The sequence below is a fragment of the Topomyia yanbarensis genome, chromosome 3 (assembly GCF_030247195.1).
Source record: "Topomyia yanbarensis strain Yona2022 chromosome 3, ASM3024719v1, whole genome shotgun sequence".
Lineage (NCBI taxonomy): Eukaryota > Metazoa > Arthropoda > Insecta > Diptera > Culicidae > Topomyia > Topomyia yanbarensis.
In genome coordinates this window covers 290,687,464-290,708,902 of record NC_080672.1, presented here as the reverse complement: position 1 = coordinate 290,708,902, position 21,439 = coordinate 290,687,464, and the positions used below count along the sequence as shown (strand labels likewise).

The window sequence follows — 21,439 nt, the reverse complement described above, 5'->3', positions numbered from 1 at the left end:
CGAATCGTGTTTAGTTGTCGTGGTTATCCGTTGCCGACTCTGTGAGGCTGAGGTATTGTTACTGAGCTAGCCGGCCATTAGTTACAGGTTAACCTGGATGGGAGTATCTTTAAATCAAGTACAAATTTGTACAATCGCTACAACCGTTGTAGTTCTTGCGATTTTAGAGTCGGCAGTCTACTGTTCTGAATTGTTCACAAATTAAAGGTTGTATAGATTCCTGAAAATAGTATAAACATAAGCGCACCAATCAGAAAATGTCGGGAGAGATTTTTCCGATTCCAATCGAAAACATCACGACTCACGTACTGTTACAAGTTTTATGTTTTTCCACCAGATTATTACTACCGATTTTCAAAAGGTAACGGTTTGTTTAGTAGTAATTTTTTTCTCTGCGTAACCGGGGTTGCGTAGTTTTGTGAAATAACCCACTGAGACGTCCAAAAAATTGTTTCAAAATCGTTCAACACGGGTCCAACGATGGGCGTTTGTTGAACGGTTATTTGGACGTTGTCCAAATTGGTCCAACGAATGTCCTTCATTGGACGATTTTGAAACCAACCGTTCTTAGAGGGAAACAACAAAATATTAAAGTGTTGCTAGTTTAATACAATTTCTAGTCAAATGTCATATTTGACAGTACCAGTTACCTGAGTCACTGAGGGGTTGTCATATTTGTGATACACTTTTAGAATGCTAGTGTCTAGTCGTGTCGTTGTACAAGGTCTGTACTCATTTATGGGTACAAAATACAAACGCTTTACCCATTTAATGGGCTATTCCACTTTTATTGAAAATGAGTAGTTTTCTACGCATTAATGGGTACTTGATTTTATCAGTGTATACCATCATCCCAGTTAAGCTCATCCGGAAATGAACCGGAATTCTGGCTGGTTCCAGTTCGTATTCCGGCTCCAGTGACACAACCGATTCTAGTTAGAATCGGTTGTGTCACTGGAGCCCGTGGACGAACTGGAACCAGCTAGAATTCCAATTCATTTCCGGCTGAACTTTACTGGGATATGGAGTTTGACCAAATACATTTTTGTATTTGGTTTGACAGCGACCAACATATACCCGGTCAAACCTTTCGGAATTTTAATCGGAATCTTGAATGGAGTCAGTATGGATTCCAGCTCAAATGCAAGTCTCTGTCAAGGATGACGTCTCTGTACAGCCAGCATCACTGCCATGAAAATCAAAAAAATGTTTTGATTTTCATGGCAGTCATTAATTTTGAACACGGTCAAAATAAAGTACCCATTAATGAGTTTTATACTACCCATCACCGACAAAACTGGCAAAACTCATTTACTGGATAAACATCATATACCCACTATTGAATATTATCAGTATACGTCAGAAAATGGGTATTTTTCTACCCATATTTATCTACTACTTGGAACTGAAAATGAGTAGAAATTTACCCATCGTTGAGTACTTATAGAACGGAAGAAATGAGCTTCTTAAATCTTTCGTTTATCGTAGCTCATTAATCCACATTCAGATGGCCACAATGTTCCTCAGAATCAACAAAACAATGACATATATTCCGACGGGGTGTTATAGTTATACGGACACATATTAGTAACCTTCGCCAGCAGAAGCTGCTGCTTATGGTTGGTCATTCTAGGGGTTTCCGGAGCTATTCGAAGCTGGTCGTAGAAAACGGGATTGAACATTCCTAACAATGGCCCTTTGGAAGAACGAACAATTTAATAAGTACGGAGGCTCATTTCTTTTGGCACTATCAATACTCACCAGTTCATGTCAACCTGGCTCTTCCTGCTGGATTCCGATCCGTTTAAAATTTACCCAACTATATATTTTAGTTCCATTAAATCAGTTCAGTCTAAAAATAGCAGTCTTTTTCAACCATTTATGGGTAGTAGATTACCCATTTTTCTTGTAGGGTGGCAAGATGAAGGTGGGTAATATGTTACTCAGTTTCTAATTCAAAAAAGTACCCAATTTATGACAGCTGGATTGGAATTAGAAAATAGATACTTCTGATACTCATTAATGGGTACTTTATTTTAACCGTGAATCGAATGATTAAAAGCTGTAACCCAGTTAAACTCATTCCGGAACCTGTTCGGATTTCTGAATGGATTCATTATGATTCCGACTCAGAATCGGTTGTTGCATTTGATTTGGAATCCATACTGACTCCATTCAGGATTCCGAATCAAATTCCGAATGACTTGACCGGGAATTAGTTACTAGATGTTGATTTTCTGAATACCCTCTAAGAACGGTTGGTTTCAAAATCGTCCAATGAAGGACGTTCGTTGGACCAATTTGGACAACGTCCAAATAACCGTTCAACAAACGTCCATAGCTGGACCCGTGTTGAACGATTTTGAAACATTTTTTTGGACGTCTCAGTGGGTAATATGGTATTAAATCATCCCACAATCCAGCTAAGCTCAGCCGGAAATGAACCAGAATTCTGGCTGGTTCCAGCTCGTATTCCGGCTCCAGTGACACAACCGATTCTAGTTAGAATCGGTTGTGTCACTGGAGCCGGAATGTTAACTGGAACCAGCCAGAATTCCAGATCATTTCCGGCTGAACTTTACTGGAAAGATGCAAAACGTCATGTGGAATACTGGAATATATACACGAGTGCCGAACATAATTCTTAATTTGGGGCTTCATAGCTATAACGCCCCATACTTTGTTAAACTCATTCCGGAACCGGTTCGGATTTCTGAATGGAGTCAGTATGGATTCCAACTCACATGCAACAACCGATTCCGACTCAATCGGTTTCAGAATCGGTTGTTGCATTTTAGTTGGAATCCAAACTGACTCCTTTCAGGATTCCGAATCAAATTCCGAATGGTTTGACCGGGTGTAAGATTCATCTTACGAATACCAAAGCACAGAGAGCAGACGTCCATCTTCAGCATTCAACTTGTGTAAAAATCTCTAACGGTTGCGAAGGTAGTTGGGATATCCAAACTAGGTGTGCTACTGTCATGTTTTTTGTGGCTGAGTTCGACTGAATTGACAGCGGTTATTCGTCTACCCAGTCAAACTTGTCCGGAGCCGGTTCGGACTGCCAGTATGAATTCCAGCTCAAATACATCAATCGAGCTTTACAAGTGCATTTAATGCCATTATAGAGTATATAAAAAGCTGATATAATGCTATTGTAATGCTGTGGGTTTATTTGTTATGCAACTCTTTTTGAAGATTATATTCGGCATATTTCATTCCAATCGAACATATGCAATATAGTCCAGTAAGCAAACGCAGCGCACTTACCGTGAAGGACGAGGCAAGGTACCTCAGTTCGAGACTTACTAAAGGTAATTTTCGTAATATCATGTGAGAACGAAAACCCATTAAGGATATTCATTACAATGCATTAGAACAGTCAATTACGGTTTTAAACAGAATATTTTATTTTAAAATTTTTCCTTTTTGCTCATCATACCGAAAGGAAACATAAGAAATGGTTTTAAAACCATGGCGGACAATGACAACCAACTGAAGCTTTTTAATAGCATTAGTAGTGCCAATATAAGGCTTTCAAATTTGACATTTGTATGCTTTTGCTATATAATAGCATTAGTACTGCAGAAACGAGCTGTCAATCTCCGCACAGTAATAGCACTATATTTCGCCTTTTCTGGCATAATATCGGCATTAAATAAGTATTTAGGGCTTCACGGCTTTTTAGGACAGCTTTATATGTGGATCTAAAGCAGATATTAGGCTACGTTATAATGCTTATTGGTTACTTGGGTGGGTATGTTTCACCCATTACTTTTTGCAGAACAGTTACAACAAAATGTGTAAAAAATACCCGTTCATGAAAATCGCGCCAGAATGAAAAATACTGTCAATAGAACTATTTCTGAATTTAAAAACAAAAACATAAAATAACCTTCATTTCACATTATAATCTCCTTATAAAAGTATAGGAATCTAGATAGACATCCCATTCTAAAACTACTTAACAAAACAAAACCGCCAACTGGATATATTGTTGATGGCTGGATCTTTTGGCTGCTCAAAAAATGCCGAACTAGCACATATTTGCACCATCCTCAGTAGTCTAAACAGCCGCTGTTTTCTGAGCATTGCCGAAATGTTCCGTTTCCGTAACGGACTCCGATGCACGTCAATAATTTGCAGGTTCGGCTACGATTCTTAGTTTGCAGGTTAACTCGTTTGAAATAATTCTTAAGGATTTTTGACTCATTATTAAGATCAATATACCCTATGGAATTACCTCATCCAGTAGTTTTGAAATGGATAAAAAGTACTCATTGTTAGAAACAAAAAAAATATCCATTTTTACAACTCGAATAACTTCCGAAAATGGGCATTGGGTCATTAAGCTATATACAGTTTTCCATTCCATTTTAGGTCCAATATACATAATACAACATCATTTCAAAAAAAAATCGTTATGATACGTAAAAACGATTTTTTTGTTTTTTAAAATAAACCTTATATAAGCTTGGCAACCATACACAGGAAAACTGCGGTTGTTTACATCTGGCCTATCAATACAACACCCAAAATGAAAAAAAACTATATTCATTGTATGGTGTTTATGTCAAATAAAAATAACCCTGCGGGAAAACATGTGTTTAATTTTTCTGACAGGGCATCAGTTGTCGTGAAATTCGAAATGTCAAATCCTTCTGATAATGTCAAGTCCAGCCCAACGACTGTCAACATATTTCTTTATTTTAAATTTAAATTTTAAATTTTATTTTCGCGTTTCCTGAATTGGAAAAATACATTGTTGCCATCACGAAAATCAGCTTTATCGATGTATGCAACAAAAAAAGTTTTTTTTCTCATTTAATGACCCAATTTGTTTTGGGTGTTGTCTTGATAGGCCAGATGTAAACATCCGCAGTTTTCCTATGTATGGTTGTCAAGTTTACATAAGATTTATTTTAAAAAACAAAAAAATCGTTTTTACGTATTGCAACGATTTTTTTTAAATAATGTTATATTATGTATATGGGACCTAAAATTTATCGAATGGAACGGAAAACTATATATAGCTTAATGACCCAATTTGAATACATAAAATAGGTAAAGTTTTTTTACCGTGCACGCAGAAGAATCAGGCCTTTTTGAAACTACAAGACGTTTAGTTGAATCTAAAACGAGGCGAATGTCTGTTTCAAACTGAAATGGGCGTTTTTCGAAAGAATGTAATTGTATTAGTTCAACAAATACTTGTATAAATTTTAAATAGAAACATTGTTGAATAAAAATAAAATGTGTTAGATCTAACTGATCCCTTTGTTAAAAATCAACAGAATCTTTGTTTAAATAACTAAATTTGAGTTGTTCCGAAGACTCCATATCAAGAAGACTGGCAACTCTGTCCAGAATCCGGAGACAGTAACAGCAACGCCACTTGCGGGTAAAGGTGGTACTTTCCATAGTGATGCACACACACATATACATTTTTACATAAAGCTTCCTCCCTTCTTCCAATAGAGGCGCTGTAACCTCTGTCGCTTCTCGTTTGTATGGGGGAAGGAAAGAGATATCAGTCTTCTTGATATGGAGTCTTCGGTTGTTCTCTCCTTTGGTTAATACAAAAGATTTGTTTTTGTTTCTTTGAACTTGTTTATTCGGTTAAACTTACCATGATTTTGTTGTTTCAAATGATATATTTCTCGACAAACATATGATTACGGCCTAAAAGCCAACTGTCAAAATTCACTTTGAATGGAAATTCCAGACAAACCGTTACTAGTCGAAAACAGTTCACAACAGTTTATGAAAGAGAAAACTTTTCTCTTTCATTTACTACCAACATCTGTGATTGGCGTCTAACGGTTTGTCCGGAATTTCCATTCAAAGTGGATTTTGACAGTTGGCTTTTAGGCCGTAATCATATGTTTGTCGAGATTTGTTGAAACTGCTGAAAAGCCAACAAATGAATTTGTTGGTAATTTCAATCAATAGTATTGATTAAATCAAACCTGAATCTTGTTTGTCACTATATCCAACGGGAAAATTGTGGTTTAAAACCAAAATTTCTTCATTTTACTATTTTTTTTCTGCGTGTGTTCTGTACTTTTATACACGACTTATATATCTGAAATACAGGTAGTGTTGAACGATTTTGAAACATTTTTTTGGACGTCTCAGTGGGTAATATGGTATTAAATCATCCCACAATCCAGCTAAGCTCAGCCGGAAATGAACCAGAATTCTGGCTGGTTCCAGCTCGTATTCCGGCTCCAGTGACACAACCGATTCTAGTTAGAATCGGTTGTGTCACTGGAGCCGGAATGTTAACTGGAACCAGCCAGAATTCCAGATCATTTCCGGCTGAACTTTACTGGAAAGATGCAAAACGTCATGTGGAATACTGGAATATATACACGAGTGCCGAACATAATTCTTAATTTGGGGCTTCATAGCTATAACGCCCCATACTTTGTTAAACTCATTCCGGAACCGGTTCGGATTTCTGAATGGAGTCAGTATGGATTCCAACTCACATGCAACAACCGATTCCGACTCAATCGGTTTCAGAATCGGTTGTTGCATTTTAGTTGGAATCCAAACTGACTCCTTTCAGGATTCCGAATCAAATTCCGAATGGTTTGACCGGGTGTAAGATTCATCTTACGAATACCAAAGCACAGAGAGCAGACGTCCATCTTCAGCATTCAACTTGTGTAAAAATCTCTAACGGTTGCGAAGGTAGTTGGGATATCCAAACTAGGTGTGCTACTGTCATGTTTTTTGTGGCTGAGTTCGACTGAATTGACAGCGGTTATTCGTCTACCCAGTCAAACTTGTCCGGAGCCGGTTCGGACTGCCAGTATGAATTCCAGCTCAAATACATCAATCGAGCTTTACAAGTGCATTTAATGCCATTATAGAGTATATAAAAAGCTGATATAATGCTATTGTAATGCTGTGGGTTTATTTGTTATGCAACTCTTTTTGAAGATTATATTCGGCATATTTCATTCCAATCGAACATATGCAATATAGTCCAGTAAGCAAACGCAGCGCACTTACCGTGAAGGACGAGGCAAGGTACCTCAGTTCGAGACTTACTAAAGGTAATTTTCGTAATATCATGTGAGAACGAAAACCCATTAAGGATATTCATTACAATGCATTAGAACAGTCAATTACGGTTTTAAACAGAATATTTTATTTTAAAATTTTTCCTTTTTGCTCATCATACCGAAAGGAAACATAAGAAATGGTTTTAAAACCATGGCGGACAATGACAACCAACTGAAGCTTTTTAATAGCATTAGTAGTGCCAATATAAGGCTTTCAAATTTGACATTTGTATGCTTTTGCTATATAATAGCATTAGTACTGCAGAAACGAGCTGTCAATCTCCGCACAGTAATAGCACTATATTTCGCCTTTTCTGGCATAATATCGGCATTAAATAAGTATTTAGGGCTTCACGGCTTTTTAGGACAGCTTTATATGTGGATCTAAAGCAGATATTAGGCTACGTTATAATGCTTATTGGTTACTTGGGTGGGTATGTTTCACCCATTACTTTTTGCAGAACAGTTACAACAAAATGTGTAAAAAATACCCGTTCATGAAAATCGCGCCAGAATGAAAAATACTGTCAATAGAACTATTTCTGAATTTAAAAACAAAAACATAAAATAACCTTCATTTCACATTATAATCTCCTTATAAAAGTATAGGAATCTAGATAGACATCCCATTCTAAAACTACTTAACAAAACAAAACCGCCAACTGGATATATTGTTGATGGCTGGATCTTTTGGCTGCTCAAAAAATGCCGAACTAGCACATATTTGCACCATCCTCAGTAGTCTAAACAGCCGCTGTTTTCTGAGCATTGCCGAAATGTTCCGTTTCCGTAACGGACTCCGATGCACGTCAATAATTTGCAGGTTCGGCTACGATTCTTAGTTTGCAGGTTAACTCGTTTGAAATAATTCTTAAGGATTTTTGACTCATTATTAAGATCAATATACCCTATGGAATTACCTCATCCAGTAGTTTTGAAATGGATAAAAAGTACTCATTGTTAGAAACAAAAAAAATATCCATTTTTACAACTCGAATAACTTCCGAAAATGGGCATTGGGTCATTAAGCTATATACAGTTTTCCATTCCATTTTAGGTCCAATATACATAATACAACATCATTTCAAAAAAAAATCGTTATGATACGTAAAAACGATTTTTTTGTTTTTTAAAATAAACCTTATATAAGCTTGGCAACCATACACAGGAAAACTGCGGTTGTTTACATCTGGCCTATCAATACAACACCCAAAATGAAAAAAAACTATATTCATTGTATGGTGTTTATGTCAAATAAAAATAACCCTGCGGGAAAACATGTGTTTAATTTTTCTGACAGGGCATCAGTTGTCGTGAAATTCGAAATGTCAAATCCTTCTGATAATGTCAAGTCCAGCCCAACGACTGTCAACATATTTCTTTATTTTAAATTTAAATTTTAAATTTTATTTTCGCGTTTCCTGAATTGGAAAAATACATTGTTGCCATCACGAAAATCAGCTTTATCGATGTATGCAACAAAAAAAGTTTTTTTTCTCATTTAATGACCCAATTTGTTTTGGGTGTTGTCTTGATAGGCCAGATGTAAACATCCGCAGTTTTCCTATGTATGGTTGTCAAGTTTACATAAGATTTATTTTAAAAAACAAAAAAATCGTTTTTACGTATTGCAACGATTTTTTTTAAATAATGTTATATTATGTATATGGGACCTAAAATTTATCGAATGGAACGGAAAACTATATATAGCTTAATGACCCAATTTGAATACATAAAATAGGTAAAGTTTTTTTACCGTGCACGCAGAAGAATCAGGCCTTTTTGAAACTACAAGACGTTTAGTTGAATCTAAAACGAGGCGAATGTCTGTTTCAAACTGAAATGGGCGTTTTTCGAAAGAATGTAATTGTATTAGTTCAACAAATACTTGTATAAATTTTAAATAGAAACATTGTTGAATAAAAATAAAATGTGTTAGATCTAACTGATCCCTTTGTTAAAAATCAACAGAATCTTTGTTTAAATAACTAAATTTGAGTTGTTCCGAAGACTCCATATCAAGAAGACTGGCAACTCTGTCCAGAATCCGGAGACAGTAACAGCAACGCCACTTGCGGGTAAAGGTGGTACTTTCCATAGTGATGCACACACACATATACATTTTTACATAAAGCTTCCTCCCTTCTTCCAATAGAGGCGCTGTAACCTCTGTCGCTTCTCGTTTGTATGGGGGAAGGAAAGAGATATCAGTCTTCTTGATATGGAGTCTTCGGTTGTTCTCTCCTTTGGTTAATACAAAAGATTTGTTTTTGTTTCTTTGAACTTGTTTATTCGGTTAAACTTACCATGATTTTGTTGTTTCAAATGATATATTTCTCGACAAACATATGATTACGGCCTAAAAGCCAACTGTCAAAATTCACTTTGAATGGAAATTCCAGACAAACCGTTACTAGTCGAAAACAGTTCACAACAGTTTATGAAAGAGAAAACTTTTCTCTTTCATTTACTACCAACATCTGTGATTGGCGTCTAACGGTTTGTCCGGAATTTCCATTCAAAGTGGATTTTGACAGTTGGCTTTTAGGCCGTAATCATATGTTTGTCGAGATTTGTTGAAACTGCTGAAAAGCCAACAAATGAATTTGTTGGTAATTTCAATCAATAGTATTGATTAAATCAAACCTGAATCTTGTTTGTCACTATATCCAACGGGAAAATTGTGGTTTAAAACCAAAATTTCTTCATTTTACTATTTTTTTTCTGCGTGTGTTCTGTACTTTTATACACGACTTATATATCTGAAATACAGGTAGCGCTGCTTTAGTTTAGCTGTTTACCACTAGATGTCGCTACTGCCCAGTAAAGCTCAGCCTGAAATGAACCGGAATTCTGGCTGGTTCCAGTCCGTATACCGGCTCCAGTGACACAACCGATTCTAGTTAGAATCGGTTGTGTCACTGGAGCCGGAATACGAACTGGAACCAGCCAGAATTCCAGTTCATTTCCGGCTGAACTTTACTGGGTAACGACCAGAATCCCTCTGGATAAAGGCTCGACACGTCTATCGTTTGTTCACCATTCATCTGTCAGTGTTATTCCAATCAAGCACAAGACCTGTCAATGACCCTCGTTCCAGAAGGATTCGAAGCGATTTCCTTCGGATTGAGAGCTTTTGACAAATCTCGTGCTCGATTGGAATGACGCTGACAGATAAATAATAAGAATAAGATAGAGATGGCGAGTCTTTATCCGTAGGGATTCAGCGTCTTTAGTTTCACCCAAGTCGGAAGGTTGACATTTTCTATAGACAAACAAATCGATATTAAAGAAGTTACTTAGAGGTAAATCACTGAATTTAACGCGATTTTGTATTTATTTTTAACTTATATAGTATAAAACATATAGTTATAAATTTACAAGTTAACAAATATAGTGAAACCATGAACAACAAGGCAAATAATGGTGAGTATTGATAAATTGCTAACGTTATTCTTGCTATCGAAAAAAAGGATTAGGCAACGAGAAAAAAAAACGTCATGTTAATGCAATAAAAATAATTCACTTTAAATTAGTCATTTGTGTATCGCCAAATACAAATTTCCTGCTTAGATCCGGGGTTGAACATGAACGTATTCAATGTTACTAGCGAACAGCTACAACGGAAAAATTCTTAAAGGAGACATCGATCATCAGAAAATCAATAAGCTTGGTTTACGGGTTTTCCTCTTTGTTCTGAACTGAAATTTCAAGCACAAATACACAATAGGTGTTTAAGGATTTCATTGCCAATATGAAAATCTAAAACACGCTAAAACCAACATTGACGGAAACATCTTCCCCCAGAACACATCAAAATTAGAATGTCCGATTGTCTAACAATATATTCATTCGACCTGCTATGTAGTGCAAATCAGCAGATATTTGCATTATTAAGAAATCAAATTATTTCTGTTAAAAGTTAATAAAATGAACTTAGCTAGCCAAATTTCAAAAAAATTGTTTGAAAAATAAACAGATGGTGCAACAGATAACTTATATTTGTTTATTTTAGGTTATCCGTATGATGCGGCTCAATCAGCAGCTTATCAACAATACGTGAACAGCCAAGTAAGTAGCTTCCGTAGATTCATATATTGCAGCGAACGAAAAAGGGATGTATACTTTACAGATTCCAGCACATGCACAGCTGCCTCCATCGTATAATTCCGTGGTTACTAGCATGACACCAGCAGGTTATCCACCGTACCCTCCGGGGATTGTTCACCAGCCATTTTACACCAACAATTGGAGCGTGAATCCGTCCGCACCACAGGCTGCCCCAATGCAGTTCGCAACTCACCATCTTCCTCCGCCGCCGTACGCTGCAGCAGCACAACAGGCTGCAGTCGCGGCCATTCCAGCGCAATCCGTACATCCGACAATGTACCAGTATCCTATTGCAACTGCACCCCAAGCACAACCACCACAGGTGTATCAGGCACAGATTTATCCGGTTCAGGTGAGCTTGAGAATTTAACATCTTACTAAAATCCAGCATGAACCGATAGTATTGCAGTGCAATATTGCTCAAGTAATTATATCTGAGTGCAAGTAATAGAAAACGAAGAATTGTTTTGATATGTTTTGCTTTTAATTGGTAGCTCACGTTGTATTGTTATATTATAGGGCTAACTGCCCATAAAAGCATAAGAGTCCCATGTTGAAAAACAGCAAACCGTGAAAAACGCTGTTCAAGATTGTCCCATCCATTGAGTCAAATGGATAAGACAGCCATGTTTTGGTATTTTTTTTTTATATTTTCTAAACAAACCCGGTAATCTTATTTGTGCAGTGTGATACACTGCCCATACTCGCATATTAGTCCCATATGATTTTCCATCATTTTTGAGTTATCGTCACAAACAATGCTTATTATTACTATACTTTCGGAACTCAAAAGAAAAATGATGAGTTTGATCGGCGAAATACGAAAAAAATATCAAACCATGTATGTCCCATATAAAAAGTACTCGTATATTCGTCCCATATGTTATCTCCAAAAAAAAAAGTTTTTTTTTCGTTGTAATAATAAAGTATTTTTGTATTACGGCATTTATGTATTAATGCAGTTATTGTACTGTAATTTAACAGCAATTTATATTTAGAAAATCAGGCTCTTTGTTAATTATGCTTAACAGGCAAGTTTCTCCAGAAGAATTTCTGCTCCTCTCTTATAAGTGGTAAAATTACACCATTCAGCACATCTTTTCGAGTATTCTCCAGACCAACTGGGTATTTCTGATACTTCAGCGTGCTTTCAAAGCAGAATCCTTCAGCGGTAACCAGCTTTAGTTGCTTTTTGGGAAACAACATACAGTTTTCCAATTGTCCATCGTCAGAGACAGTACCGCTGTACTGCAATCCCGAAATTCCTTTTCTCACAATTATCCGCCTGATTTGGTCAATGTACGGGCGATTTTTACATTGGTTCAATGTATATTGGCTGACACTAAACGTTGCTTGGAAGAAATTTTCCGCTTGCATGTCCAAAACATCAACATTTTTCTTCGCTATTGAAACAGTATTAATAAATTCCGGGAAAGTAACTGGCGGATTTTTACGCATTGCCTTTCTACAGCAACATGGAAAGAATCGGCTGCCATAAATGTATGTCCGGATTAAAAAAAAATTGAGGACTATTTCTTGCACCTGAACTGACTTGGAGTTGATTAACAGAACCAAATGAAGGAATAGACCCCAATTTTTATTCTGAGCCGCGCAATTATCCACCCAGAAAGTAATTCTGCGTAGACTATCGAGGTGCCTAATGACCCGATTAAAACAGCTGATGATATCATTTGCTGATCTGCCTGCAAACTGCTTCATTCCACAGGCATGCTATGATATCGTTAGATCTAGCGTAGTTTCCAACTGGAGCAAAAGACTCATTAAACGCTAAAAGACGTTGTGAAAAAACAATGGTCTTGAAACCTTCGCGGCGCGGCAGCTGGATAACTTTTAAAGAAAAAAGTTATAAAAACTTTTGAGCAAATATCTACAGACGAATCAAATGATGCAAACCTTTTGTAGATCAACAGCCAGCACTATTTCTTCCGGCCTTACTATATCGCCATCCGTGCGATATGCATCACGTGACTGCTTTGCAAACGCCAAATGCTTCACAAAACTTTCACAAACAGAACAGCCAGATATCGAATCTACATCGTTGTGACCAGAATTATTTCGATGTAGCGTGGCTATGGTACACGTTTCACATTCCTCGTGCCCAAGCTTTACGAGTGAAATGTGAAGTTGTTTCAATATCCTGCAGAAGAATGTGTAACTAACCCTCAACATAGGGTGCGCATCTTGGTCGTACATTTCTTTCACTGTTAGTTCCGATGGCAAATAAAGCCTGTTCGGAGCATGTTCACGGCGGTAATGCGAAATCGTCGGATTATACAAAAATATATGTGCTTTTACAGCATCCTTTTTATCGGTTTTCCTCTGGTATTTACCTCGCTTTTTAGACCTAACTAACCCATTCTTATTTGATTCAAGACACCGATATATTATATTTCTGTGAATAAAAATTATCTAAATAATGAAATAAACATCTAAAAGAACTATTTTACTCGCAGTCTTTTCCATAGCCAATAGTGTTCAAAAAAAATTTCTGCAAACTCGAACGACTCTTCTGTCGGTCATCTGAAGGGAAAATTGATAAGAGTGCAGCTTGCGAGGATCGATCAGTTTATGGAAATTTTTGCTTCTTTTTTTAATGGGCACCCGATGAACCCTTTCGCGGATGAATGTAGTCTGTCCGAAGTAGTTCAGCTTCCAAAAAGCTCGATGGATACTTTTGCGATCGTTTTTCGATATTATATTGGTACATTCCTTCCGGCATTCACAAAGCACGAGCTTTGGCGGATGCAAAATACGACGGTTCTTCAAGACAACAGCCTGACGGTGTTCTTTTTTTGTTATTCTGCGTTTTCTTCTACGTACCTCTCCAAAATAGCTTCCTTCCGAATCAATCGATTCACTAGTACTGCTTGCATTGTCCATCGAAAGATCGTCGCCGTCTGAAAAAGTTCCGTGTGTTTCTCTGTCATCAACCTGACTAAAAGTGCCAAGTATGGAAATTTCCGGGAACTTCTCCCAAGTGTTGATCGAATCGAATCCACCAAAATCCGAATCTGAACTAGCTTCACTACCAGATCCACTTTCGTACACTTTAATTGCGTCAAGAGCTAACATTATTAAAGAAGTTGTTATTATTTACACCAGGTATTTTAAAATCAAACCACGTGCAATGTGCCAACGGACGAGAAAAACTAAGCATACTAGATGTGAGACTGACATGCGGGTACATTTGAGTTCGTCAACAGAAGTTCCCGCATATGAATCCTATCTAGTTTTATCAATGACTAGCTAATACCCATCGCGCGTTGCTGCGACTTTCAACGAAATAGGAGGAAAACACAATTTGTTCCAAAGCGCCATCTGGCGGACAGATAAGCTCCAACTAATAGCGAACAAACACGCCCCATAACAAATACCTACTGTGTATAAATTTTTACGGAAATCGGTTAAGCCGTTTGGGAGTCTATAAATCATATACATACAAACTTCGACTTTTATGTATATATATATAGATAGATAGATTTTACAAAAACAGAAAAGTAATTTTAATTGTATTTCAGTATGAAAGAAGTGCATAGGTCTCAATTGAAGTATATAGTACAATAGCATAAAGATTTACTTCTGAGAAGTGTCAAAAAAAGAAAAGTAATGCAAAAGCATAAATTCGTCTTTTTCTCGACATGGTGATTTTTCATATGGGACTGATATGCGAGTATGGGCAGTACAGTGGTGATACAGAATACAATCCAACGGATAAGTCATTTTCGACAAACATCCACATAGGACTCTTATGCTTTTAGGGGCAGTATAGTACGGCTTTCTATTCCCCAGAAAATAAAATATCTCGGATTTTGCGTAGAATGTACCTTATCTCAGAAAACCGAAATTATTTATTTCCAGAAATTATTCCCCAAACGGGGCCCAACGCTAGAAAAAAAAACTAAATTCTCTAAATTCGCCAAAGAATTCAAGAAGCCCGAAAAATGTTTCAAAGCAAAATAGCAAGTTTACAATTGAACATTGTTCGTGTCATTTTAAAGTTTTTTTTTAATTTTCCGTAACGCTAGTACACTGAGTGTACGCCGCTCTGAAAATCTAGCGAAATTGTTTACAGGCACCAGCGGCTGCTTGGGTTAAATGTTATCAAACAGGCATGAGCCACTTTTTGCCACCTTCTGCTAAAATGTTGATTTATAAGCATAAAATAATGAAATGCACATATACTCATCATGGTAACATACTGGGGTAGCATACATACTATGTTCGTTACAGCTAACAAGTGTCCAGCACATATCATACAACATCTTTTTTATATTATAATGACGTTCAATTAGCAAGGGACGGGATGATACGATCCTAGAATACCGACGCTTTAAAGAACCTGCACACTTTGTCCGACAGTTTGCAGCACCTTACGTCTAGTTTGTAAGGAAATTTGTCGCGTAAGACACATCCATATTCGATTTGTTGCTAAAAAGACGCCTACAGTTCAATTTTCTCAGCACGTTTGGTGAATTCAAGCGCCACTACTACCAGAAGTGCTAAGAAAATTGGAACTTTGGATTACTTGTTAGCAACGAATCGTATATGGGTGTGTATAAACTGATAGTGTCAAGAAATGCTTGTTAGAACTGATTTAAATGATAAAAAATATAAAAAAGATAGCTAAATGCACTAGAAAAAAGTTTGCCATCATTCCTCTTTAGGCCTATTTTAATGTAGAATACATTTAAGGTTTCAATATAGGGGTCCCGTTTCAAAATATCGGCTGCGGCGTCGCGTCAGATTTTGAACGTTAATAACTTTTATCATACTTAACAGAATGATTTGATTTTTAGGCCAATTTGTTGAAAATTTGTTCCTCTATGCTGTATTAAAATTTGAAGTATGTATAACATGTACTAATAACAAAAAAAAAGTGTTTTGAAAAATCTTTCGAAAACGACTCGGAAAAGTGAAAATTTTCAGCCCATCCCGCACAGAGCCGTCGTTATGGTAGACCAACCGAACAATAAAATAATGAAAAGTTTATATATAGGTCCACTACATGTTTGTTCGTATGGTTATTCGCATTGGGTTGCTTGACGAGAGCACTTGGTGGGGGAAAGACGGCATATTCCTTTGGTTAGGCCATTAGAAGCCGGACGGAAAGGAAAGGCTCATGCACGGCACGAGAACGAGGGAGAAAGCGATAGTAGTGCATATTAGCGCGATTATATAAATATCTGTCGGTCGGTTTTTCTCATCATTCGTATTCGTTCAAGCACTAGCAAGCAGCCAGTCCACCGAAGAAAAGCAGTCGGCGATGACGACGGCGGAAAAAGTGCCCCAGCTACTGGTGACTCATCGCAACCCGATCAGGAACTGTCGCCCTGCAAGAATTTCGCCCCAACTAAAGGGCAACAGAGTAGGCTATCGTTCCAGCGTCTGGGTCGTGAGATTGTGCAGGACTGCAAAGTCGAGCTACGCTTACAAAGCTCAGTCGTAATGATGCCCCGAGAAGCCAACGATGCCTACTTGGTCGGTTTGTTCGAGAATGCAAAATAGTGCTTTCTAGCTCACCGTGTCCGCGGGGAGTGCGTCTGAATTATGCTCCCGCAATAAAACAATAAACGGTTCTTTACAGGACCAATTAATTGTGTTCTAATAAGAGTTAAACTGAAATTTACATTTTATGGTGTATAACAAATAATTTTCAGAAAGCAATATAAGAAATACGATGTGTGGAAAGAAAGAAAGAGAATTTAAATTATCTTCTCTCGCTCGTTTTCGTGCACTGCTTTTCCATTCCTTTCTGCTGCTACTACCATCATAACTAAAACGAATGTGCGTGTTCCCCCACCATCTCATGGCCAGTGTTGCCACAATTGCATGTCGCTATAACAATTTGAATTATTTTATTGATCCTCTCTAGTATTGATAAAATATAGAACATGCAAAGTACACTAGTCGCATGCTTTTATTCGAACTTTTTGGCAGCCTCCGTTGATTAACTGCATAAATCGATTTGTTTGTGCAGCTCCTTGCTAGTAGCAAACTCAATAGCCTTTATCAGCGCTAACAAATAAAACAAAAGAATTTAAATTTGTGAAAATCTTCTACTTCCTTCTTTTCAAATCTGCAACATTCTTTGAAAATATTGTTGGAATGTTGTTATTGAAAAACTGAACATGCAAGTTTGCTAGCACTGGCCACTAGATTGAAGGCGATGGAAAGACAGAATATTCGTTTTGGTTATGCTAGTATTGGTAGCCGAACGGAAAGGAAAGGCACAGGAATGACACGAAAACGAGCGGGAGAGCGATAGTAGTGCTTTCTCGTGTTTTCATATATGAATATTGGTCGGTCGGTTTTTCTCATCATTCGTATTCGTTCAAGCACTAGCAAGCAGCCAGTCCACCGGAGGAAAGCAGTTGGCGATGATGACGGTCCGCAAAAGTGCCCCAGCTACTGGTGGCCCATCGCAACCAACTACCGATCAGGAACTGTCGCCATGCTATTATTTCGCCCCAACTAAAGGGCAACGGAGCAACTAATCCGCTGGCTAACATTCCAGCGTCTGGTTCGTAAGGTTGTGTATTACTTCAAAGTCGAGCTACGCTTACAAAACTCAGCCGTAATGAAGCCACTGATGCCTACTTGGTCGGTTTGTGGGAGTGGGCGTAAATTACAATAAAAGCAACGGTTCTTTTCAGGACCAATCAATTGTGTTCTAGTGAGAGTTAAACTGAAACTTTTATTTTAAGGTGTGTAGCAAATTTTCAACAAGCAACATAATACACTCAAGTTTTTTTTTACGCGGTTTTTTTTTGCGCGGTATTTTTTTACGCGGTTTTTTTTTACGCGGATTTTGAAATTTACGCGGTTTTCATTTACGCGGATTTTGAAATTTACGCGGTTTTCATTTACGCGGATTTTGAAATTTACGCGGTTTTCATTTACGCGGTTTTTGAAATTTACGCGGTTTTCATTTACGCGGATTTTGGAATTTACGCGGTATCCATCAATGAGGTTCCCTTTATCGCGGATTCTTAAATTTAAGTGGTCTTCATTTACGCGGATTTTGAAATTTACGCGGGTTTCATTTACGCGGATTTTGAAATTTACGCGGTTTTCATTTACGCGGATTTTGAAATTTACGCGGTTTTCATTTACGCGGATTTTGAAATTTACGCGGTTTTCATTTACGCGGATTTTGAAATTTACGCGGTTTTCATTTACGCGGTTTTCATTTACGCGGCTCGTATCCCCCGCGTAAAAAAAAACCTGAGTGTACGTTGGGTGGAAAGAAGTAGCTTGCACACGGAACAAAAATTTAAATTATCCTCTCGCTCGTTTCGTGCACTGCTTTTCCATTCCTTTCTACTGTTATTATCAGCATTACCAAAACGAATGTGTTGTTGCATGTGTTTAAGAGAAACGTTGAAGTCGCATGCTTCTATTCAAGCTTTTTGGCAGCCCCCGTGAACTAACTGCATTAAATGATTTTTTGTGCAGCTCCGTGCTAGTAGCAAACAAAATGGCCCTACCAGTGTCTGATTCGTGAGATTGTGCAGGATTTCAAAGTCGAGCTAAGCTTATAAAGTTCAGCCGTAATGGTACCCGAAGAAGCCAGTCTTGTCGTTTTGTTCGAGGCTACAAAACAGTTCGCCAGGCACGTAACTATCATGCCAAAAATATCCAACGATCCAGCGCATCACCATCAACACCAACGCCGATACCAAAGGTTCTTTTCAGAACCACCATTATTACCATAGAGAATTATTTGAAAATTTCCCATTCAAACGTGATTCTGTTGAATATTATTAGATTTAAATTAACGTCTCGAATTGAAATCACGACGCTCCGGTTATGTGACAGACATTACCCACCCATCTTTGACCACGACACCCCATTTCAATATTTCTGAATGAACAGAAGGTCGAGTTTGGAAAGTTTGTAACTTTCATTGTTCTTAACCAAATTACACAATGTTCGCACTAATGATTCAGAAATATGATCAGGAATCTTCTGTTAGATTTGTAAGTATGTATAATTTACATGAATAAAGAAAAATTGATTTTCAGGAATCAATTATTATCTGTTCTTCCATTGGCCAGTACTACGCGACTTCCTCATGCTAACAATTAATTTCATCGTTAGCCATCTCCCTCACCAAGGCCAACAACGCCAACAAAACCGGTCCTTTTCAGGACCACCATCATTTTTGTAAAGAATAATTTGAAATATTCCTCGCCCAAATCAGCTTTTGTCCGAAAATCCTAATGAGTATCAACATATTTGAAGAACGTGTTCCTTATGTATTCTACATCTCTCCGGTTATGTCGCAGACATTACCCACCCATCTTTTTTCAAATTGATTTTTATTATGCTATATACTGCCCATGATCGCATACCAGTCCCATAAAGATAGGAAATCCCATAGAAAACGGGACAAATATGCGATCATGGGTAGTATACGAGTGTCAAGTGTAATAACAAAGTAATAGATATTTCCACAATTCCATTGAACACAACCAGCCATGGAATCACAGTTTACATAAATGAAAAAGGCACTGGGAGGATTAAAACAGGTCACCCTGTGGCATTAATAGTGTTGGTTTTAGACGAACTGCCATACAATGATAAAAATCATTCTATTCAACTAATTCTACTTCTTTTGTAGGGCACAATGTACGACGCTGGTGCACGTTTCGGTAAAACAGGCGGCGCTACAACCATTCCTCCGCCACCACCCGGTATTGCTCCAACTGCGGCCCAGATTGCCGCCATGCAGGGTCAACAGGTTGTGATGACGAAGAAAAAGAACAACTTCATTCATGGTGGTAACGGAGCCGGATTTACATTCTGGTAAATCAGGTACATAAGCGTGGTTGAGTCAGCTCAGAGAATCCAAACCAAAACCCGTGATTACCCTTGATCTACTATTGTGTTTTGAATAGTAGCACTGGTTAGTCTTTTTTTGTTTGCTCGTGAAAATAGGAATTTTTCGCTCCTTCAACGAATTCTGCCGAGGCGATGCAATTCATGTTTTGAATTTTAGTTAACTTTTCGAGTTTCATTATTTTAATTGTCTTTAGCATTTAAACATCGATTGTATGCGATGAACATGTAGCAAACGTGGAACTGAAGCAAAATGAATTTCAGGAAGTGAGGACAAAGCGAATTGTATTACGAATTATGTATGACTACAAAACTAACGGCACAGAAATATACTACTAGACAGACTAGAGTTATTTAAAAAAAAATATTAACCACGGTAAACATTCGAAAGAGAAAACGAATCCAGAACAAGCTTAGAAGTTTGCCAACGTACCAAGTGAAACGGTTTAGGCCGGATTGAAGTATTCAATAGTAAAATATTATTCCCCAACACACTAGGATCAACAGCTTTTGAAGCTATCTAATATTATAATAAACGAATGAGTTAAAACAATAAAAAGTACATTGCAGCAATAGAGCCGGAGAAACGCAAGACTATTTTAACGATTGTCATATTCGAAAATCCGAAGTTAGCTTGAGCACTAATTGCGCATGTAGGGATTCATATTTTCCAGCCCAGTGAAGTAGCCAGGGGGGTTTTGGGGGTTCAACCTCCCCAATCCAAAATTTAAAGGGTGAACACGAAATTATTGCGACCGAAAATGTCATGCCAATTTTCTTATGTTTAAAATCAAACCAAAATTTTAGGGTAGTTTCATACATATATTTACTTCAAAAATCAAAAGAAAAGTTAATCGATGGAGCCATGAGTGTAAAATTGAACGCATTTTCGCTTGATTCCCTCCATCAAAGTCTTTACAGTGTCATCCGGTACCAGTTTCTCAGTTTTTTTCCATTTTCTTAACATGTCCTTCTCGTCTTTGACTGTCTTCTTGCTCTTAAGAAGTTCCCGCTTCACCATTGCCCAGTACTACTCCACCGGGCGCAGCTTCGGACAGTTTGGCGGATTCATGTCCTTTGGAACAAAATGGACAAAATTGGCCTCATACCACTCCAGGACACTTTTAGAATAGTGGCATGATGCCAAATCTGGCCAAAATAGCGGAGCTTCGTCGTGCTGCTGCAGGAACGGCAAAAAGCGCTTCTCGAAGCACTCAGATTTGTAGATCTCGCCATTTACTGTACCCTTTGTCACGAAAGGCTCACTCCTCAGTCCGCAAGAGTAGATGGCCTGCCAAATGAAATATTTGGAGGCGACCTTCGACATTTTCTTCTTCTTAAATTTGTCGTCCACATAGAACATGCTCTTGCCGGTGAAAAACTCCAGC

At 37.7% G+C, this 21,439-nt stretch overlaps 1 protein-coding gene across 3 annotated transcripts; it reads left to right on the top strand.

Annotated features, from left to right (window-relative positions):
• Nucleotides 1–10,141: 10,141 nt before the first annotated feature.
• Nucleotides 10,142–20,638, top strand: LOC131689664 (DAZ-associated protein 2). 3 transcript variants are annotated; one of them, XM_058974912.1, is made up of 5 exons: nt 10,142–10,333; nt 10,435–10,505; nt 11,095–11,150; nt 11,212–11,541; nt 19,834–20,638. In XM_058974912.1, exons 2-5 carry the CDS (start codon nt 10,484–10,486, stop codon nt 20,020–20,022), a joined length of 597 nt encoding a protein of 198 aa, XP_058830895.1. In that variant the 5' UTR covers nt 10,142–10,333; nt 10,435–10,483; the 3' UTR covers nt 20,023–20,638. The 3 variants fall into 3 exon arrangements, with proteins under 3 accessions (XP_058830895.1, XP_058830894.1, XP_058830893.1); XM_058974911.1 differs by having other exon boundaries at nt 10,142–10,384; nt 10,449–10,505; XM_058974910.1 differs by having other exon boundaries at nt 10,142–10,505.
• The last annotated feature ends 801 nt before the right edge of the window (nt 20,639–21,439 follow it).